Source organism: Apus apus, chromosome 1, assembly GCF_020740795.1.
Source record: "Apus apus isolate bApuApu2 chromosome 1, bApuApu2.pri.cur, whole genome shotgun sequence".
Classification (NCBI taxonomy): domain Eukaryota; kingdom Metazoa; phylum Chordata; class Aves; order Apodiformes; family Apodidae; genus Apus; species Apus apus.
In genome coordinates, this window is record NC_067282.1 from 6,432,848 (window position 1) to 6,455,182 (window position 22,335).

The 22,335-nt window shown below is 39.1% G+C and overlaps 1 protein-coding gene across 5 annotated transcripts in view; it reads left to right on the top strand.

Moving 5' to 3' along the window:
* Nucleotides 1–16,390, top strand: part of SYTL2 (synaptotagmin like 2) — a 56,828-nt gene extending 40,438 nt beyond the window's left edge. For 3 of the 5 annotated variants that reach the window (XM_051620283.1, XM_051620293.1, XM_051620313.1), the window contains 11 exons: nt 4,533–4,634; nt 5,607–5,660; nt 7,477–7,571; nt 8,956–9,075; nt 10,054–10,223; nt 10,811–10,913; nt 11,311–11,481; nt 13,073–13,151; nt 14,049–14,148; nt 14,871–15,076; nt 16,058–16,390. In XM_051620283.1, coding sequence (XP_051476243.1) covers nt 4,533–4,634; nt 5,607–5,660; nt 7,477–7,571; nt 8,956–9,075; nt 10,054–10,223; nt 10,811–10,913; nt 11,311–11,481; nt 13,073–13,151; nt 14,049–14,148; nt 14,871–15,076; nt 16,058–16,203 — 1,346 coding nt within the window. In that variant the 3' untranslated portion in view covers nt 16,204–16,390. Of the gene's footprint in view, nt 1–2,476; nt 3,089–4,532; nt 4,635–5,606; nt 5,661–7,476; nt 7,572–8,955; nt 9,076–10,053; nt 10,224–10,810; nt 10,914–11,056; nt 11,482–13,072; nt 13,152–14,048; nt 14,149–14,870; nt 15,077–16,057 lie in introns of those variants that run through there. The other 2 variants (XM_051620322.1, XM_051620303.1) reach the window with 2 other exon arrangements.
* Nucleotides 16,391–22,335: the final 5,945 nt, after the last annotated feature.

A 22,335-nucleotide genomic window follows, 5' to 3' on the forward strand; every position in this document is an offset into this window, starting at 1 on the left:
AACTTGCAGCCAAGAGCTGGTGCCACTTCAGCTTCCCCAGAAACAAAAGACAAAGATGAGAAAGAAACACTTAAAGAAGCTGCTGCTTGTTCCCAAGAGAAGCCCAGCTTCCAGGTTTCATCTTTAAAAGAAAAAATGAATGAAAACTCCAAGAATCACATTTCATATCCTTCACAGTTCCAGAGTCTGAGAAACTTCTGGGATACTGGAGTTAAATTGCACAGTAGCATTGATAGTGAAAATGTTTATTTGCCAAATAATACTAGCTCAATAACTTATGAAGGGAAATCAAAGGAAGATAAGAGAGGCAGAGATAATGTGAGAAAGCAAGAGTTAATTCAAGACCAAAGCCAAACATCTGAGAGACAAAAACCACAGAAATTGGACTTCGTGGAGTATGAATTGCCTCTGGGATCTCCTGCCCTGAAAGGTCTGAATGTGACACACACAAAAAATACAGACTCTATCCAGCTGGACAGAAAACCAGGTCTTTCAAAACTCCAGGAAAAAATGGGTCTTCCAGAGCAAGAAGTTAAAGAATGCATAGAAAAAAGTATTTTTTCATTGGAAGAACATCATGTTTCCTTGCAGTTGCTCCAATCACCTGGTGATAAAGCTGTTTTAAAGAAGACAACCATGGATGATTGTTTATATTTACCTATAAAAGTGGAGAACAAAAGTAATCTGTTAGATGCCAGTTTCTCTAAAGAGGAAGTTGCAGAGACTGTGGATAAGGTATTTCTACCTAAAGATGGCCTTGATGTATTTAAATTAGGCCTAAAGAAGTTAAAAAAGGAAGCCTCTGAGATGTCAACTAGCTTGAACCTAAAAGAAAACATTTCAAAAGGGACAAGTTTTCACTTAAATCAGTGCAAGGTCTTTGAAAGAACAGCAGAACAGAGCCATGACTTTTCTCCTGCTGATCAAAAAGAAGAAATAGGCAAAATAGGGAAAGCGAATATCCTATCAACAGATGAGCATGAAAACAAAAAAAGCCTCAGGAGGTTGTTTAGGGAATTTGAACCTTTCCACCTACAACATCAGGCAGCAGACAAGAATTATACTCTTGAGGGTTCTCAGAGGTCTCAAGCTGATTTGCAGAACCTGCTCAGAGAAACCTTTGTATCTCAACCTTCTGAATATAGCAGGGTGGGAATAAAAACATCTGATGACACAAATAGTGTATCACAAACTAATTGCACCTTAGAATCAACATGCCAAGATGAAACTGGTTGGCCTGAAGAGATCAATGAGACCACAGAAAAGTCTGTTGCCCCATCCAAGGTCACTGGCTTGAGTTCTGCTTTAGAGAAGCTGCTGAAGGAGGCCTCTGAAACACCACCTCCTAAACCAAGACGTGCTAGCAGCACATTATGGAGGACTGATGAGATAGAAGCTAAAAGCATGACTTATAAGCATGGTGAAGAGTTGCCACAGGAAATTAATGAGACCATAGAAAAGTCTGTTGCCCCATCCAAGGTCACTGGCTTGAGTTCTGCTTTAGAGAAGCTGCTGAAGGAGGCCTCTGAAACACCACCTCCTAAACCAAGACGTGCTAGCAGCACATTATGGAGGACTGCTGAGATAGAAGCTAAAAGCATGACTTATAAGCATGATGAAGAGTTGCCACAGGAAATTGATGAGACCATAGAAAAGTCTGTTGCCCCATCCAAGGTCACTGGCTTGAGTTCTGCTTTAGAGAAGCTGCTGAAGGAGGCCTCTGAAACACCACCTCCTAAACCGAAGCGTGCTGACAGCACAGTACAGAGGACTGGTGGGATGGATTTTAAAAGCAAGACCTGTGAGGATCATGGACAGGAAGTCAGTGAGACCATAGAAAAATCTGTTGCCCCATCCAAGGTCACTGGCTTGAGTTCTGCTTTAGAGAAGCTGCTGAAGGAGGCCTCTGAAACACCACCTCCTAAACCAAGACGTGCTAGCAGCACATTACGGAGGACTGCTGAGATGGAAGCTAAAAGCATGACTTACAAGCATGATGAAGAGTTGCCACAGGAAATTGATGAGACCATAGAAAAATCTGTTGCCCCATCCAAGGTCACTGGCTTGAGTTCTGCTTTAGAGAAGCTGCTGAAGGAGGCCTCTGAAACACCACCTCCTAACCTGAAGTGTGCTGACAGCACAGTACAGAGGACTGGTGGGATGGATTTTAAAAGCACGACCTATAAGCATGATGAAGAGTTGCCACAGGAAGTCAGTGAGACCATAGAAAGATCTGAAGTTTCCAAGGTTAAATATGGAATATTTGATGTTTATTTGCAGAAGCTGCTTAAAGAGGTCTCTGAAACACCAGCTTCTGTGCTGGAAGATATGGGTGAGAAAATACAAGGTAAAATACAGACCAATTTAAGTATGCATGCTCCACATCACCAGGATAGAGATCATCCTCAAGAAATACAAGAAACAACAGAAAAAAATTCCATTCCAGATTTTGCAAAATTCAGTGAATTTAGTTGCTCTTTAGAAAAGCTTCATAAGGAAGCTTCTGAAGTTTCATGTCTAATATCCAAAGAGTTAAATAAACAGGAGCAGTTTGGGGATCATGTGTTTCAGTCACAAAAAGAGACTCTATTTTTGACAAGGTCACAGCCACATAATGCTGTGAGTAGCTATCGAACACAGATGAAGATAGCTATCAAAGGGAGAGCCCCACAACAGAATATCAAAGCTTCAGTAAATGATCTTGCAGTAAGTGAAACTGAAGCTTCTGATCTTCTTAAAAGAAGTGGAGCTATCAATAAAATAGAAAAGAGAAACATGGTTCCAGTTGATCTTCCTCCCTTGGAAGGAGAGACGAATATGATTGCAATGAAGCCATTCCAGATAAACGAAAAGGGAGGAGGAGACAAAAGCACATCCTTGGATGCCTCTGAAAAGAATTCAGAATTTAAAGCCCTGTTGGAATTCAGAACAACAAGCACACCCCTTAAAGATGAAAGCAGCTCCCCCCAGCGAGAAGGAGCTCAACTCTGCATGATGTTTCAGCGAGAGGAAGAAGATGGCTCCGTTTTGGGATCCATGTTTTCAGATGAAAACTCTGATTCCCACTCTGGAACTGGAAGTACAACTTGTGAGCCATTTGATTTCTAAAATTCATGGTGCTGGGTTGTCAAACATGGCTACAATTTTTTTTTTTTGGTAGCCAATTTGAAATATGTTAACTGGGAGCCCGTGTGATACTTATTTCTTAATTGAATGCTTTGGATATCTTTTTGGGAGGGATGGGAAGAACTAATTAAGTCCTTTAACTGGGAAGTGTTTGACAACCATGAGCTACATTTGGGCAAGGATTTTTAGTAAGGGGAGTTTAACAGCACAAATCCGTCACATTAGTCTTCATGATTTACCTTTTTCTTCCTCTCCCATGATATTGCCTTCAAAAGAGTAACATTGTAACATCAAAATCTGGTATTTCTTTTAAATATACTGGATTAAAGAGGAAAAAAAAAAAAAATCAGCGACTGACTGAATCGTTATTTAGTTTGACCCCCTAGTCTTCAAAGATAAATACTTATCAGTGGAATGCCTGGATATAAAGATAATACCAGTGCTCTGTGCTGTTTTACTTAGCATTCCTGCCTGTTGCACTGGGAAGTGGCCATGTTAATGAAGTGATCTTTACACTAGGATTCTCATTATTTGGTTGAATGGCAGCTCTAGTCAGTGTATAGTGTGTGACGGTCCTCAGAGAGTTTAAGGTGAAAGAGATCATTTAACCTTTAATCTGCTGTTGAGAAATTGTGTTTTCTTCACCTGGAGAATCCAAGAAATTTGTGACATTTCCAGGGCCTGCCAACTTATTCTTGAGCCTGTTTTGTAAGAGATTCCAATGGAAGCCAGAGAAAACTCAAGACACATGAGGAAAAATGAAACATAATTTCTTTTTACCCATAATTATGGACAGCACCACTGTTAAGGCCTGGTTGGTTGGCTGTTGGGGAGGAAGGTAAGGTAGGGAGAAGATCTTAAAGGTTTCTGAAGGATCTACATCTGTCTTGATTCTGCCCTTGGAGACAATTCCATAATTTCAAGGATCCACTTATCTCCACAGCTGGGTTTTTGGTGGTTGTTACTCAAGTATTGAAACAAAATTACTTTTATTGGGGAGAAAATAACAGTGAATTTACACAGAGGGAAAAACGAAAGCTATTTACTTTTTTGGTACTGATTCATAACAAGATGGTTACAAAGTGACTAAAGTTTGAGTTTATTGTATATTGTTCTTAGATATCGAAGTGTCACAACATCATGAAACACCCTTATTAGACAGAGATACCTACACAGGGCACATCAGCCAACCTGCCTCTCTCTACTGATGGCTGAGAGAAATTAGAGAGAGCAAGTGGACACTTATAACTAGACATTCTGTTTAGTTTGGATTTATTTTGTATTTTCATTGAATAGTCACTGTCTTTTCTAACAGTCAAAAGAGAAATCTGTTCTTGGTTTTTTAGTGATTTGCTTAAAATGGCATGTCTCTGTGTGCAGTGTTCATGTGTTTTGTCTCGTAACAGGTTCAGAAGAAGAATTAAACCCTGTTTTGATGGCTTTGAAAAGGAGTGCAGATAGGAAAATGCCTTCCAAAAGTCTAGAGGACATTCCATCAGCCACCTCAAGTGAGCACAAAGCTTGTGTGTGTCTCCCATGACCCCCAGTTTGGCTTAAGTGTGTTCATGCTGGTCTTCCATACAGCTTTGCCAAGTAGTATTTTTGGTTTTTCTTGTCAATAAGCTGTATGGAGCTTGTCCTGTATGACTGAATTCTTCTCTCATGTGGTTTAGTTTTCAGTTCTTTGTTAGTTTTGAAACAACACTGGTTTATGAAGCAGACATCTTCCAAAAATGCACAGTGATAAACTATTTCTTGGATAGTTTTTCAGTAGTGAAGGAACTGGCAACTACCCAAATCTGTAACGAGCAACATGTGCCATTGTCATCTGGCTGCTTGCTTGGGTCAGATGAGCAGGCAGTGGAAGTATGAAAAAATCATCTTAGTTTAGTAGTGTTTCTAGCAGTTAATACACCAAACTTCCTTTCAGAGAACACAATGACACAAGGTTGTACTTTAAATTCATTCCTAACTTCTGTTTGTAGCCTCCTAGGATTTTATTATTATTATCATTATTATTTTTATTATTCCTATCTGCCATCACCCTTCCCCTGAGTGTTTTCATGTTTATCTCATGTCTAACAGGGAAGATATAAACTGAAACCACATTTGTAAACTGAAGTGTGGAGGTGTAGATTTTGAAAGATGTTGGCTGTTTTTGGCAATTTACTCTTCTAATACGACTTATGCTACTGCTTCTTGCTTCTAACTAGTCCCTAGGTTTTAGGTGTGCACTAACATTGTTGCAACAGCACACTGGTAGGAACGGTGTCAACGTGAGACTGCTGCTGGGATGTAGGCTTCAATAGTGTGTGAAGTAGAAAGCATCTCTTCAATTTAACCATTCCCATGGGCTCTGCTGGTTTGTTTGGGTTTTTTTGTCCTCATTACTTTTAATTCTACAGTTACCACTGCCTTCCATTTTATCATACTGAACAGCAACATTTCTAACTATATATTACTTTTTTTTTCCTGCACAGATAAAGGAAAAGTAAATAATCCAAAGGAGGAATTAGCTCTTAGTGCTGAAGATGGTAAATATCTCTTGTGTCTGCATGGAAGCCTTATTATTTTTTCAATGGCCTCTCTTTGCTAGTGAAGGGGGTTTTTTAATAAAGAATTGCATTGTGCTTTTAGATTTTACTAACTTCAGTATGACTGAAATGCTTTTGAAGAATTTTGTTGTATTGTTTATTCTTAAGGAATATACTTATGTCCTGCTGTATCTGTACAGACTCTGTGCCACCCACCAGTGTATTATTTTTGCCTTTAGTCATTCAGTCTATGAAACAGTTGCTGAAATAATTGAGAGCTTTGAACATTAGCTCAGTTCAAAGGCATGGCCTGAGTTAAGTTTATTTACAGTAAAATTTTGAAAAAATTACAAACACAGCCAAGCTGATAGCTGTACAGACAGAATGAAGCAAGCTCTCTTGGAAAGACTATTCAGCTTTTGGCTTTGCTAGCTTGTACACTTATATTACTTTTGTTATGATCCAGCTCCTCAAAGGAGGGTAGAGGTGCAGAACACAGAAACATGTGAGGAAGTAAAAAACTTCCCACATATTAAATATATGGATGCTCTTTATAACATAGCTGTGTCTGCTACTGAATTACCATTGTAAATACTGCACTGAGCAGGTCTGAAACCTGATCCGCTTCAAGAGAGGAATGAAAATGCAGCAGGAAGTGATTAATAGGATTCTTCCAGCAGACAATGGAGTGACTTATCCACTGATACTTAAACTAATACATTAAAAATCCTTTTTTTATTTAACAACTAACAAGTTACACATCTGAACTAGATACTTGGACAATGGGGAAACTGCATCTAGCTGCATACTGACAATGACTGATATGTTGAACACTATTTGACCTTCAACAGCAAAAGCTTAACTCAGGCCTTGCAAACAATCCTGTTGTGTGTGCAGTGTTTCACTTTATGCAACAGACACATCCCCCTGTAGCTGGATGTTTGTCACCAAATAATTCCCTGTCACACGATACTCGGGATCGGCACGTTTCTGTGCCATGCAATATTCAGCATTGGTGCCTCTCAGAATGTGCATCCAGCCCAAAGATGCAGAGCTTTAGTGCATCACTAAATATAAGTGGGCCTAGAGCATGGGAAATTCTGAGAATCAAGGGCTTACTGCAAACTGAATTTTTGCAAGTCTGTCTTGTGCAACTGAGCTCTGTACAGTGAAAGAGCATTAGACGTACACTGCAGTAGAGGTATACAGAAGTTGGAGAGGCTGCAAAAAGATGCATCATTAATGAACTATTAATCTTATAATTAACTAGGAATACTTGAAACTTCCTTGTTCCAGTCTAAAAATTGCTATTTTACACAAATAATACTATTGCAATTAATTAGACTGAGTAAATAAAAGAACAGAGTTGGCTTGTACACTAAATTCTTACCAGGAAGCTTATGATGACTCTCACATCAAAGGTGGCATGGTTAGTGCATGAGTGCACTTATCCTTATTCCAGGAAGAGAATCTAGAAGGTAAATTGAAAATTACTTCATCACATTTGATCAGAATTCTCTTTCAGCACCCAGGCTTTTACATCACATCAAGCAATGTAAGCAGTTCTGCTCCTGCCAGAAAGTTATTTGGTCAGTGTTACAGGAGATTTCAAAGTAGATTTTTCTTACTAATTATAGTTTCTCTAAGTCCTGTGAGGATGAGGGAGGGAATAAAATCTTGCATCAAAGTTATAAACTGGTTGTGCATGTGCATGTGTTTCATCAGAAGTTGTTTGTTTCTAAACATATCTTGTTATGGAATATCACTGTTTTGATGTAAGCTTGTTTTTAAAATGATTTGAATTGCTGCTCTTCAGTTTCCACAGTGCCTTCCCAGCCTGATAAGCTGTTTTCCAATCCTGAAAAACTCAAAGGACTGAGCAAGTCAGTACCATCATTCCTACAGGAAGAGGCAAGTTCCATCTCTGAAATATTGTGACTAAAACTTTTGATTATTGTGTCATTTTGCATTTGTCAAGTAGTACTTCCCAGGGTCTGCTAACTCAGCTTACTGTTGGACCAGGCCATGGAATTGAGCTTGTGGTGTAACAATCAGGAGATGATCCCAACCAACCAGTGGCTAATTAACCTTTCTGAAGCTTTAGTCCAGTAACTAGAGGCTTATTCTTACTGTACAGCTCAACATACAGAGCATGTTTTATATAGGAGCTGGAAGCAGAGTGAATGCTTGCTGTTATTCCCAAAGGCAATCTCTGTCCCTAAACTAACAGGTCTTTTTTTTTTTTTTTTTTTCCCCTTCAGAACATATATATGAGCATAAATTAATTTTCTTCAGAGCCTAAAATCTAAAATGAGTATGTAAGACCCTAAGAAAGTCACCATCTGGTAACCCTTCTCAGAGGGGTATTAGCTTGGTGTTCTGCTTAGGGGTGTAGGTTCAGGTACCAGGTGGTTAACTCTGTGTAGGTAAAATTTCAGTTTCCAGCAACACACTGGGCCTCTGTGAGTCTATTGTTATCATCACCATCATCATCATGGTGTGGGCCATGGGATAAACTCTGAGGCTGTATTTAAATCTCCTAAAGTATCACTGAAGTTTGAAAGTGATGAGTGATTTTGAACTGCCTGGTTTTGTGACTCCCCAGGCAGTCAGTAAAGAGAGGAATGGAGACTGTGTTTAGACAAGCAGGGCCTCCTACCATAAATGCCTGAAAGAGGTAACTCCGTTGGTCACAGGGAACAGGAAGCTCTGGAGAACAGGAAATAACCTTGCAGTTGTCGAACTTGGAAACACCATAGACTGTTTTTTGCAAAAGCCATTCACTGTATCCAGTGCTGTTCTGTGCATGTTACCTTCCAGCTAGCTGCCTTCAAGACAGAGGGTACAGATTCATACTATTTGCTGTGTAACAGAAGGGACTAATAAAAAACCTGACTGTTATCACTTGCATTAGTTTGTGCATGAGACAGTGTAGTAGAGAAGTTGAGTTTAATTGTCTGAATATAGTAACCTTTGTACTTTTTTATTGTTATCTGAGATTTAAAACTAAAAAAACAAACCTGGTTGCTTTACTGTTTTAAAAAAAATTTCAGTGTAGGCTTTCCATCAGAAAAATCCCCTTTCAAATTTGTTTTTGGAGTGCATGACCTAATTCAAGAAATATTAATTACTCAAGTTGCACTACAATGGAATTTAAATTCAAGTTTTCAGTGAGTCTCAACCTGCATTAAAATTCTGTGTTTTTTTTTTTTTTAGTTGTGTTTGTTTTTTTTTTTAATGTTCCTTATGACTATAAATAAGCTACACAGATTTTCTTTCTGTGATGTTTTTGTAGAGTGATGACAGAGAGACAGATACAGCATCAGAAAGCAGTTATTCCTTTGGCAGAATCAAGAAGAGTCCCAGCTCTCTAACCAATCTTAGTGGCTCTTCTGGCATGGCCTCCTTATCCTCTGTATGTAAACCAAAGCCTTTTTTTAATGGCACTTGCTTTTGCTAATCTCTTCAGTATTGTTTTGCCTCCCTTCTTATTCCTCCTATCTTTCTCCCCTTGGCATCTCTGTCTCCTTCCTTCTTCTGTTATGTGAACTTTTGCATGGAATTGCCTAAAACCAGTTTTACTTTTTTTGTTGTTTTCTAGTAATATATTGGAGCCTGTTCAGGACTCCACTGTGCAGCATATTCTATAAACACTGAACTGAGAGATGCCTTTTACCTCAGGAGCTTACATCTGCAGCTGAAAGTGAGGGGAAATTTTTATAGAATAAATCTTTAGGAAAGGAGAGAGAGGGGAGAAATAAGTGAAAGCAAGAGGTAGCATTGGTGTGTGTGGTGTCTAATCAAGTCAGTGAACTAGCTAACTAAAAGTCATTAGTTATTGTGGACTTCATGGGGATAAGTAGAATTTTGGGGAAGGATACTGAGATTAAAAAAGATTGTACATCCTTCTCTTTCTAAATATGTAGTGTTTAATGTTTAAGTTAGGTAAAGAATTCATCCAGATAGACTTTATCACTAACCTTTTGGTCAATATTTTCAGAAGGCCTGTTGTCCTAAACTTTTAGGCTCTGCTTTCTGCAAGGAAGATCAGCTGAAGAGATACATAAGTAGTGTTTCAAGGATCTAATCACAGGCAATCTCTAGATCTACAGCATCCTATAATTTTATGTCTTCTATCTTAATGCGATCAACACATCCAGATTTTTTTGTAGAAAACTTGGCCTAACACCTTTGATTTACAAATGAATTTCTTTTGTTAATCTGCTTGCTGAGAAGCTTGAGTAATAGTGTCCATTACATTTTTCTATTGCATCTAAAGACACATGGGTTGATTTCTTTACTGCCTGACTTCTGAGCATAACTTCTACCCTAATCTTGATGTATCTGGTGAAAAGCAATGCCTGGAAAATTTTTCTCCTCTTGTGTGATGCAGGTGAGCGGAAGTCTAATGAGCATCTGTAGTGCAGACTTTGGCAATGTTGATGTGAAGGGGAACATTCAGTTTGCTATTGATTATGTAGAACAGCTGAAAGAGCTCCACATTTTTATTTGCCAGTGTAAAGACTTGGCAGTAGCAGATGTTAAGCGACAGCGTTCGGACCCGTAAGTAGAGAGAATATCTTGATTCCATCATGGAAGTTTTTCTTTTAACATGTAAACTGTGGGGTTTTTTTGTTCTTGCTGTTTTTTTTTAATCTATATAACCTGCTGGAGTAAACAACCCAATAAATAAATGAAGAGGCTATAACATGCTTTATGTGGTTTTCTACTCTGAAATGAAGTGGAATTGCCACTATGAATTGGTACATATGTTAGCATGGGAAGCTTAAACTTCTAAGAATCTGACATTCTCTGTTGAAATTCAACTTTCCTGCTTTGGTAAGTTTTCAATAGGATTAGAGCCTACAAATATGATATCTAGGCATAGTATAATTAAATATTCTATATTTGTGTGTGTTGAGGAGACATTTCAGCAGATTTCCCTTGGTAGAAAAAGGTTAATGTCCCATTTGGGGAACTATTATTATACTTCACCACTGCTGTTCCATCTCTTAAGTGTAACAGCTGAACAACATAATGGCTAGTTAAGTGGATTTCTTTTACTTTATAAGCAAATACTTTTGCATTTTGGAAGGGGGAATTGGAAGGAATGTTTCCTTGCTCTTCTAACCAGCCTGTTTAAATTTTAGGTATGTAAAGTCCTACCTGCTTCCAGAGAAATACAAGCTGGGCAAACGGAAGACCTCTGTGAAAAAGAAAACTTTTAATCCAGTCTATAATGAAATACTGCGGGTATTTATCAGACTGTTGCCATGAAATACTGCATGCATGAAGTATGAGGAACCTTAACTTCTAGTTACAGATCCAGATGATCTCAAAAGAGACATCTGTGTTAGATTGCTCTGTAGAAAGTACCTATGTCCTTCCACTGACAGGTTAACTCTACAGGGTACTCTGGATACAGCACTGAGAGCACTGGCTGTTCTGTACTTCTTTCAAACAAACACAAGCTACGTACAAGCTTAAGATGCTTGAAAAAAATAAAGCATGATGAGAGTTTTCTTCTGAAATGAAGAAGTGAACCTTTAGAGATATATGAACCCGGACATGTTCTCTAAACTTGTCATTTCCAGGCATTGATGAAAATCTAGCTTGTTTTACCCTTTTTCTCATTTCTTTCTCCTGGCAGTATAAAATTGAGAAGGGTCTCCTGAAGAACCAAAGCCTTAATATCTCTGTCTGGCACAATGATACCTTTGGGAGGAACAGCTTCCTTGGTGAAGTGGAGCTGGATTTAGGAACCTGGGACTGGAATGATAAATCCAACAAGCAGATAAACTGGTATCCACTCAAACCAAGGGTAGGTTACTAAGGCTGGATTAACTGTTTTATATTCTCCACTGTGTAAGTACGAATACAAGTCATTATTCATTTAGGCCTGATCTGGTATGTTCTGTGTTTTTTGTGTTGGTTATAATCATAACCACCTCTTTACTAGTAAATGGAACTGTTCTGAGATTTCTATTAATCAAGTATGTAGCTAGATATTATAGTAGGAAAACCTTTCTTATAGTCTAAGGAGTAGGAATTTCAAGATTTTTTTCACTTCTATCATGTTTCTGCAACAGACAGCTGAAGACACTTTTTCCTTGAATATGAAGTAAACCTCCTGAGAATGAGAAGCAAGTGCAGCAACATTTAATATCAGATGTAATGATGACTTCCATGTCTGTATACCTCTTGTTTCTTATTGGTTTTCAGCAAAAATCTAAATTTTTAGCTAAGCTGCTTCTGGTTTCTCGTTTGGTTTGGGTTTTTTTTTGTTTGGTTGGGTTTTTTGTTTGTGTTTTTTTGGTTTTCTTGTTGTTATTTGGTTTGTTTCTTTGTGGTTTTGTTTTCTGTTTTGTTTTTCCCTGGAATTTACTTAATTAGTTCATTCCCAAACTAGCTCAATCCAAAGTTCTATAATTAGTAGAACAAACCAGGAATGCCATGGTAGTCTTTAGCACTAGTTTAATTTCACTAATATTACAACTGCTCTGGGTAGATAAATGTAACCACATGATAACAGGTGCCATGTTCTGGTCCATGATTCTATATGGAGAAATGACATATTCATGTGCCTTTTTGGAAGATAACTCCTGTTGAGGCTGATTTTTAGATCAAAATCTTCCTCCAGAAGTGAGTTTATTAAGGTACACTTCCTGTTGCACAGAGTAAGTTTTCCGGTTGAAAGAGCATATGTTCTAGTTTTAAATAAATGCACAGCTATGGAAAAGATACACCCTCGAAGACTTTTGGCCTCTCCAGGGTCTTGTTTTCCACTTTAGTGGAAGAGCTATATATCTTAGGAACTGTCAAGTGGTTAAACTTGCCCTAAAATCTCTCAGGTCCTGTAAACTGAAGGAAGACTAATGAATAAGGAAACAAGACAGGCTGAGAGAGTTAGGGCTGTTCAGCCTAGAGAAGAGAAGGCTCCGGGGAGACCTTAGAGCACCTTCCAGTACTTGAAAGGGGCCTACAGGAAAGCTGGGGAGGGGCTTTTCATCAGAGAAGATAGTGATAGGACAAGGGGTAATGCTTTTAAACTGAAAGAGGGGAGATTTAGGTTAGATATTAAGAATAAATTATTCACTATAAAAGTGGTGAGGAACTGGAATGTGTTGCCCAGGGAGGTTGTTGATGCCCCATCCCTGGAGGTTTTTAAGGCCAGGTTGGACGAGGTTTTGTGCAACCTGGTCTAGTGGTGGGGCTCCCTGTTCATGGCAGGGGGGTTGGAACTTGATCTTTGAGGTCCCTTCCAACCTTAATGATTCTATGACTCTACGGTTAAGAATAAAAACTTGCCTTATGCAGAAGTCAAGCTTGTTCCAGTGAAAAAAATTGCCTGGTAAACTCTGTGCATGAACTGCAAGCTTTGAGATTTGTGGATTATTTTCTTTGCATTTCAGACTTCAACAATGGCTCTTGAACTAGAAAACAGAGGGGAGATGAAACTAGCCCTGCAGTATGTCCCACATCCTGTTGGAGGTATGCACCTCTGCTTTGTTTGGGATCCTCAGGCCTTGGGGATTTTTTTTCTCTTATTTAAAAACAAAAATCAAAACCTGTCTAGTGTTTTCCAGCCAATGCAGACATCTTCTTTAACATAAAAGTAGGCTTATTTTTTTTCCGAAGTATTAAGTCACCCTGGTCATTAATTCTGTTTAGGATCCAAAGATCACCTTAGGTTATTTTGTTTTCATGTCACTACAGCAGAAATTACTCAGTTGTAATCTTAGATTTGTAATGCAGTCTGCATGTGTGACAGAGTTCTGTTTTCTCACTAATAATTTTAGAGATTATAAATAATGAGGCAGGTGCTGCGATTCGATAAATAAACAATGACAACACATTAAATCTGAACAATATTAGAAGTAGAAAATAACAATAAGTATTTAGAATGCTGTAACTTATGCCACTGTGATCTGTTTGGTTTAATCTTGTCTGGCAACTGATAACTGGCTGATCTGACAGTGGAGCCAGGTCAAGTCTTCAATCCAGCCAGCCAATAAGTATCAAATATAGATCACAAATGTGCTTAATTGAAAGTACAAGAGGCAACAAATGCTAACATCACATAGACTGAAGACAAGCTGATCTCTTTATCTAGGAGGCTTGTAAAGAGAAGACCAGTAGCATGCATTTGTTTAGTTGTAACAGGAAAAAAAGTAGGAATACAGAGATGATGTGATCTTGCAGTACTTTGATGGGATGAAGACTGCAGCTTCAAGAATACAGAGAGGAATGATGAATTAAGATGTGAGATAATGAGAGTCTAGGCTGAATATCACCTCTACAAATGGGCAGGAACTGCTGCACCATAGAAATCACCTTTAAAAGGGATCTCTACAAGGCTTAATCAGATTTTTTGTTTTAATTTTACAGGAAAGAAGACTCAATCTACTGGTGAGGTCCACATCTGGGTGAAGGAATGCCATGACCTTCCTGTCCTGAGAGGCAACAGACTCAATGCTTTTATTAAGTGGTAAGAACTGTGGTTGAAGTCATCAAACTTGGTGGCCTAATAATGGTACTGTTGTGCTTTCTAATGTTATCTTCATTTTTCTACATTCAAGTGAAAAAACACTTAAATCCTTTCTGATTCTCCTTTATTGTAATGCAAATTACAACTCCAAGATGCTCAGTATTTACCACCAAGAAAAACATACGGGGAGAACTTCCTACATAGTTGCTACTCTTTCATTTTGTCTGGTCAGTTACAAAATTGTGCCTGCTTTTATTTACATGTAAACAAAGTGTTCAAGAGTGTGTTTTAGCTTAGCACATGGCAGGAGGAGACAGAAGTGAGAAGCACAGTTGTACTTCTTCCTCCTCCCTTTCTATATATGGACTAGAAATGTTAAGGGACAAGAATAACAAGATGGTTGGGAAATCTCTGGCACCAACAAAAAGGTTTCAGCATCATTTAGTGGTAACACAGCAAATAAACTCGCTGGTGCCTCTTCTCCACCTGACTTGCCCTTCCATCCTCTGAAGCACAAGGGGTGGGTACATGCTGCCAGTATTTGTGGAAGGGACTGAAGATACGAGACCTTTGACTTCCTCTCCATGATGCTAAAGCATCTTATCTTTGTCACAATCTAACATGCCAAGGCCAGTGTTAATCATTAGTTTTTGTCTCTGCAGTATGTTGGATGCAGGCTGTCCTGTGTGAGTGCAAACTGACCATGCTTTTTATTTCTGAAGTACCATTCTTCCAGATACTAGCAGAAAAAGTCGCCAAAAAACAAGAACAGTGGCAAAAACTACAAATCCAGTATTCAATCACACCATGGTTTATGATGGCTTTAGACCAGAAGATTTGAAAGAAGCTTGCATAGAACTCACAGTCTGGGATCACAACAAACTAGCCAACCACTTCCTGGGAGGTCTCAGAATAGGCCTTGGAACAGGTACTGGACAATTAACACATTAAGCCTCAATTTACAAAAGACAGTCTTTCCTTTTTTTCCTCTTCATTCTATTTCTTCTCTTTTACAAAGATCACTGAACAGCCTTTCAGTTACTTATTTACTGAAGAGTTTCATTCAGTAACTTAACTATTCTTCAGCACAGATCCTGAAATATAAATAGTAGTGTTACGAGGGTTAGGATGACAGACAGTAACCTTTGCTTGCACACACATTGTATCTGCTAGTGTTTTAAGTTAAAAAATAAGCTATTCCTGCACCCAAAATCTTGATAATGTCTCACCTAGTTTTTGCATGACTAAGTATGTATATGGTGTAAAGATAGAACTGGGTGGAGATAAAGGGATAGATCAGGAATGCATAAGATTTTAAGGTCTTGGGAAAACTTACAGATACAAATTAGTTTGTGGCATAAAAGCAATGTAAGATGTATAGATAGAAGAACTGTATCTTCTCCCTATCATTACATTTGTCCCTTTCCTTGTCCTCCCTGGTCTGAGGGGAGGATTTGTCTGGAGTCTTTTCAAGAAAAAGTGATTTTTCCCAAATTAACTTCTCACCTGGTTCACCAGAATAACCTTAAAATACAAGCTAGGATAGTAAATCTCAATTTCCATTTTAGAGTACCTAAGGCTGTATTTCAGTACAAAATCAGTGTCCTGTCTTATTCTTAAACTCTCTCAGATCTTAATTGCCCATGTGTCTTTCTCCTTGGGACTGTGACAAAAAGACTAAGGAAAAAAAAAAAGCCTGGAGAAAGATGACAAAGTTTCCATGTGAAACTGTCATTAATTATATTTGACAGAATTGTTAAAGTCTAAAAACATAGAACTGGATTCAAAGTGCTAGGTCAGCTACCTGAGGAGATGAAACTGTTTTAGCAGACAGGCAAATTTGATTGTCTGCTCTCAACTCTGCAGCATATTAAGTGATGATTCTCTTAAAACTGATGGGTTTTTTTAGGCAGAAGTTATGGAACTACAGTAGACTGGATGGATTCTACTTCAGATGAAACTGCCCTTTGGGAGAAAATGATGAGCTCACCAAACACATGGATAGAAGATACACTACCTCTCAGGATGCTATTGGTTGCAAAATTAACAAAATAAGGTGGCTTTTTAATTGCTAGTGTCAAAAAGAAACCTTGGGAATTCAATTAAAGCTGTGGGGGTGAAACTTGGAAAAGGAACACAGTAGCTCTTCTGACAGTCTCTGCTCCATTGCTGTTCTGGTTTTGTGCTGTCAAATGTCACTTCAGATTTCAAATTAAACTTCCTGCCTGCAAATTATTACGTACATTTAAGGGATTGTTTTATTTCTTATTCACTGATTATGACTTCAAGAAAGAAGGCACGTACATAATTCAGTTGTTGAGGTAGCTGTGAGAGCTGAAAGCTTGTGTTGCCTGGCTGAATTGTTGCTGATCCCTTAAATAGCCTGAATTACCAGCAAAAAAATAAGAGCACATGAACTCTTTCTGTCCAGTTCTGTGATTGTTCATGAAGCGTTATTAATAAGATAGTAACAGGTTGCATTTTGTTCATGCTCATTAGTACGTGTCTGTATCCTCATTATGCCATGTCAGATCTTTTCAGTGAGGAACACGAGCATGAAGGTATCTTTTTTAAAGTTGTGGTATTTGTAGTTGTACTTTTCTAGGCTATGAAAGCTGCATCTGTGAAGAAAGAAGTGTCACATGAAGCAGTACTGTAGATGTCCTATTCTGCAAGGTGTGCAGAGGACTGTTAGTTCCAATGTACAATAAAAAATCAGTTATAAAAAGTTACTTGTTAATCATCTTGCTAGTTTTCAATCCTTACTCATAAATGCTGAAGGCATAGAGGTGAAACTTTTTTTTAGTCAATGCTACTCTAAAGGATCTAAACCTGCCACTTTTAGTTATGACAAGTTATGTTGGGTATTTATCCTGAAAAGTGTACTTGTCTGTACCTGTATCTATTAGCTAGGTTTTTTGCAAAAATACTTTATCTGTGCTTCAGCGCCACCCTTAGGAGAACGCTGGGATCATGGCGGCCTTGCTTTAGATTCTTTTACAGAACAGGAGATAGAACTGGGATGTTTAACTTGTAGAAATGCATGCTAGTAAAGAAAGATAAAGCATAAAAACAAACAAACAAAAAAACATTTAAAATAAAAGCAGCCAAATCTAAATAGGAATTCCATGTTTATTAAAACCCAGTGTTTCACATTAGCAATTCAGCACGCAGTATGACAAAATGCTGGCAGAAAACATTGCTTAAAATAAGTGCATGTTTATTTGCTCCAAAACTGTAAACCTAAAAGCTGGTGAAATTTTGCACCTCCTTTAAAACAGAGAGGAAACGTGGGCTTTTCTCTGCTCCAACTCAGTTGCTTCATTTAATAATAGAAATATAAATGATACTTCACAGAATCGTTCTGGTTGGAAAAGACCTTTAAGATAATTGAGTGCAACCATTAACCTAATTCTACCAAGTCCAGTGCTAAACCATGTCCCTCAGCACCACATCTACATGTCTTCTAACTACCTCCCAAGATGGTGGTTTGACCCTCCCTGGGCAGCCTGTTCCAGTATTTAATTACTCTTTAAGTGAAGAAGTTGCTTCTAAACCTGCCCTGGCACAACTTGAGGCCATTTCCTCTTATCTTGTTATCTGGGAGAAGAGACCAAACCCCACCTCCCTACAACCTCCTTTCAGGTATTTGTAGAGGGTGATAAGGTCTCCCCTCAGCCTCCTTTTCTCCAGACTGAACAACCCTCAGCTTCTCCTCATAAGACTTGTTCTCCAGACCCTTCACCAGCTCCATTGCCCTTCTCTGGACTCACTCCAGCACCTCAATGTCTTTCTTGTAGTGGGGGGCCCAAAACTGAACGCAGTACTTGAGGTGCAGCCTCACCAAAAAATACTTGGTATTTATTGCAAACTATGAATGGAAAAAATGAAAGGTGCTGTTCGACCTGCTGGGAAACCCACTTTCTGTCTTATCAACTAGGCAGTCTGTGGAGTTTCCAAATGCCAAAAGTACTTGTCAGTCTTGGTGTCTTACTGCTTCAGGTGTTCTGGATGAGATGAATAGCTGCTACAGATTCCATTTTGCCAGATGCACACTAGGGAACTATGTGGGTACAGCACTTCAGAACAATGTACTTAAATAGCACCTAGCTTGTTTGCATTCTGTGTCTATATTGATTCATTTGCACCTGAAATGGTAGGTAGCTGTGAGCATGAGGTACAATTTCACAGGATTAAAGCTGTTGTGTTTCCTGTGAAGCTGAAATGTATTGCTGTGTCAGAAGAGCTTTGGGACTTCAGCCGTGGGGATGGGGCCTTGAGGCTCCAGATCTTCAGGAACACGTCAAGTAATCTGCTCTGTTCTATACCCTACACAACTTTGAGAGTTACATTTAACTGTCATCAAAATAAAATGTTGGGTTTGTGGCAGTGTCAGTCTCCTTGTCTTTTGGTCAAGCAGAACATCTGTCTCGCTATTCTTCAACCATCCTAGAGCCAGGCACAGCATTTTGTCATTATCTCAAAACTTACCACTACACTAAATAGACAAAAACTCAGTTTAAATTAAAAAAGGTAACTGAACAAGAACATAAGAATTACTTATGCACTGCACTTGTAATTAATTAGCATGAGGAACTAATGACACAGCAGTATTATGTACTCATCTAGATTAATCAAGAAACTGAGTCAAGTAACAAAAAATGGGCCCTTTAGTACAAAAATTCAGTGCTCCTCTCCAGTTTTTAATTGCTGCTCAGCATGTGCAGAAAATGGAGACTGTTACAGGTAAACTTATAAGGACAGTTGTCACCACACACTAAAGTGAGTCTTCCTCCTGCTTCCAGATTTCCAGGAGGTGGGCAGAGGCAGTCACAGCAGTGTCTTTGAAAAGCACAGTACCACTTAACAGTGCTAGATATTTTAAAGATGTTATGATCTGCTATAGAATCTGCATAAAGATTGTTTAGATCTTCAACAGAGATTTAGTACCTGTGCTTTCTACTTTTTTACTGTTGTTTTACACAAGACAAGTGACAGCCATCCTAGTGAGATGAACTTCAGTAAAAGGGAAGATTAAAAACAAAGCTGATAATTCCCCTGTCCATTCAGTAAAATTTAATTATGGAGTAGAAACATTGCAATTTCACCTCCTACTAAAGGATATTATGTTGATATATTGAAGGTGGTTGAAGATAATGGATACATCTGATGATGTAAGCCAGCAGAAATTCTAACTGAAGTCATGCAAAATTTACTTTTTAAAAAAGATTATTTCTTGACAATCCTCTGAATGTGGTTCACACGATATGTACAGCTTCCCACCAAATTCGTGGTCATTTCTAACTACAGTATTATGTTTCAGATCAGTAATGTGTTGATAGATCAAATTTATGAAGTGGATTAGGACAAAAAGTTTTAGGAAACCAGTTTGTTTCCTCTACAGGCAAAGGGAAAGGTTTTAGTCATGCGTAACCAAAACTCTAAAAAATCTACCCACATCACTCCCTCCTCTTTGCTTTGTATCCTTCTCCAGTGGAGTCAGCAACACCTGCACCAACTTTTTCCTTCTAGCTTCATTTTGTTTTCCCTTCCCAACCATATTTGCCAGATTTTTCATTAACTGTGCCATTACTTACCGTGGACTGTCGGCAGGTTTTGAGATGGTTGGAGCTCTTGTGATCTCCTCTGGCACAAGCAGAGAGAGAGGAGTTCTTCAGACTTGTGGAAATCTTCTTCCCTCTACTGAATCCGGGTGCTTTTGAGAGTGTCGGCAGCATTTGTTTGCTAAGAAACGCTCCCAGCTCTTTCAGCCCCTCTCCTGAGGCTGGCCCAGTTCCAACCAGCCCGGATAAAGGCACCAGCTCTGGAGTGACTGTATTCAGCGTCTTATCTCCATGGAGACACAAACGCCACAGCAGGAGTGGCAACAAACCCTCAGGGGAAAGAAAACACCTGGTGAGAAAACATTTTTCACCTCTTTAGCCCCGTTCTTCATTGTGCTTCCAGTGGATGGCCTAAACCTTTTAGTCCTTCCTCCTCTCCTCCATTATTGCCAAATGTTCTGGCAGGATCCAAGGTAGCAACAGCAGCAGGGGAGTGCAGGACAGCAGAGGTAGCATCCCTATTGATGGTCACCACTATGCAGTTCAAAAACTCTTCATGCTTCACAGGCATTCATTCACTTTAGCTTTACATTATTTTTCATCCTTCCCATGACCTGTCTTCACCTCCAGCCAAAGCCCAAGACTTCACAAAACCTGATTTTCAGCATGCTGTTTTGTGTGCTACATAGTTCCAGGTCTGCATCCAAATGAAAAACTCACAGATCAGTTGTAGGGTGACTTTTCATGCATCTGGCTAGCATGCCATATGATTAGGCTTTGGTGCTGATAGAAATAGAAATATTTCCCTCATTTTTACATGAGCACCCAGACTTTTGAAATTACATGCCTAAAATAATGCAGCAAAACAGTGTCAAAATTCCAATGATGAACCACTTCTCCAGGCACCAAGCCTTTGTATCACAGGGCATTCACTAATTATTGGCATTGTATAGATCTTTCATTCATAAATCTCTAAGCATCAGATAAGGCTATTTCATTATTTTTAATGAACAATATACTATTAAGATTTATAAATCAATTACAAGTTTGATGGAACCCTCCATGTTTTTCTTGCATTTATAATGCCAAATCTGTAGGAGAAAACACAGAAGCAAAAGGGTTGCTTAAGGAGTTGTTTACAGCTTTTATCACTTAGAAAGCTTTTAACCTAAATATAATAGTACTTCTTGTAGCTACAACAAGCTTTGAGAAAGAATAATTAGCAAAGCCAGTAATTAGCAAATCAATAGGCTTGCATAAATACTAAGCCTAAGTTCTTTGCTTTTATATCCTCTGACTTCCAGAGGAACCCTACCAACTTGTTGCAGTGTTGTTGGCCACCCAGACATTGGGTACCATTTAAATATGCTGAATGTCACAAAAAGAAGTGGTCATGATGACATTTTGTCTCACGTTTGTGTGAGATGGGGGCTCCATGGCTCAGAATGAGAGAGTGGCAGGGATGGCCAACCCCACAAGTGATCCAGAGACAGGAAAAAAAGATCTGACAAAAGCCCTGGAGGAACTCTGTTAGAGCCCCAGAGAGGAGAGTCAGAAAGCTCTGCTCCATTCATGCCCCAAACAGCAGCATCACCTCTGAGCTGGAGAAACTGAAGACAGGATACTGCAAAAATGAGAACCCAACAGATTCAGCATTTGCAGGAGCGCTTCATGGATTGGGCCAACAACCATGAAAAAATGATCCAGTTCAAGGATGAACATGGGAAACAACAGACACAGACGTGGGAGGAGAGTAGTGCCTATGGCAGGAGAACGAGACATGCATTAGCGTTACCTAAAGTGCTCCAGCTCCCTACCCAGGCCAGAAAAGTCTCACAGCAGCTGGACTCCTTACAGAAGAAATGTGCTTTTAGGAGTCACAGAGCCCAGGAGAGAGAAAATGAGCTGCTAGAACCTCAGAGTGTTAGAAATGAAATGTAGTGTTGATTTTGCATTCTAGTGTTAGAAACATAGTGTTGGGTTTGGTTCATATATATATATATATATACCCTAGTGTTAGGAACATCTAGTTTGTTTGAGATAACTGAGATATCTGCACATTCCAATTACACCAGGAGTGGTTTATGGCCCAAGGAACTGAGGGACTTAATTGGGCTCCATCTCTGGGATCCGAACATGGAGAAGGATTTATGGCCCAAGATCAGACCCAACAAAGCCGCTTCTATCTTGCTCCTAGGAGCAGGATGGCACCAGTAGGTATAGATAATTTTGGTGATTGGGAAGACAGCCAAGGGGGCAAGAAAGGTCAAAATTTTACCTTAAAAGGTAAAAAGTAAACTGCTAGAATGGAATGTGTAAACAGGGGCGGGAAACTTATAGGATAATGTGAAGCGTCGGATGGGCTGTAAACCCTGGAGTACCCAGCCAGTGGGGAAACAGAGGAGGGAACTTTGCATCGGGAATAGGGAATATAAACCGTTATTCACCTTACTATGGGTGTGCCTACTTGTTTAGGTCACCCATTCTTGCAAGAATGTAAATAAACTGCTTCGCTGAAGGATCGGTGTGGGCCTGTTCATTGGCGCGACAAATGTTTCTCACAAGAGCCAGCAAGTGCCTGTGCCTGGCAAGTTGATTCACTAAAAACCCAGCTACAACACCT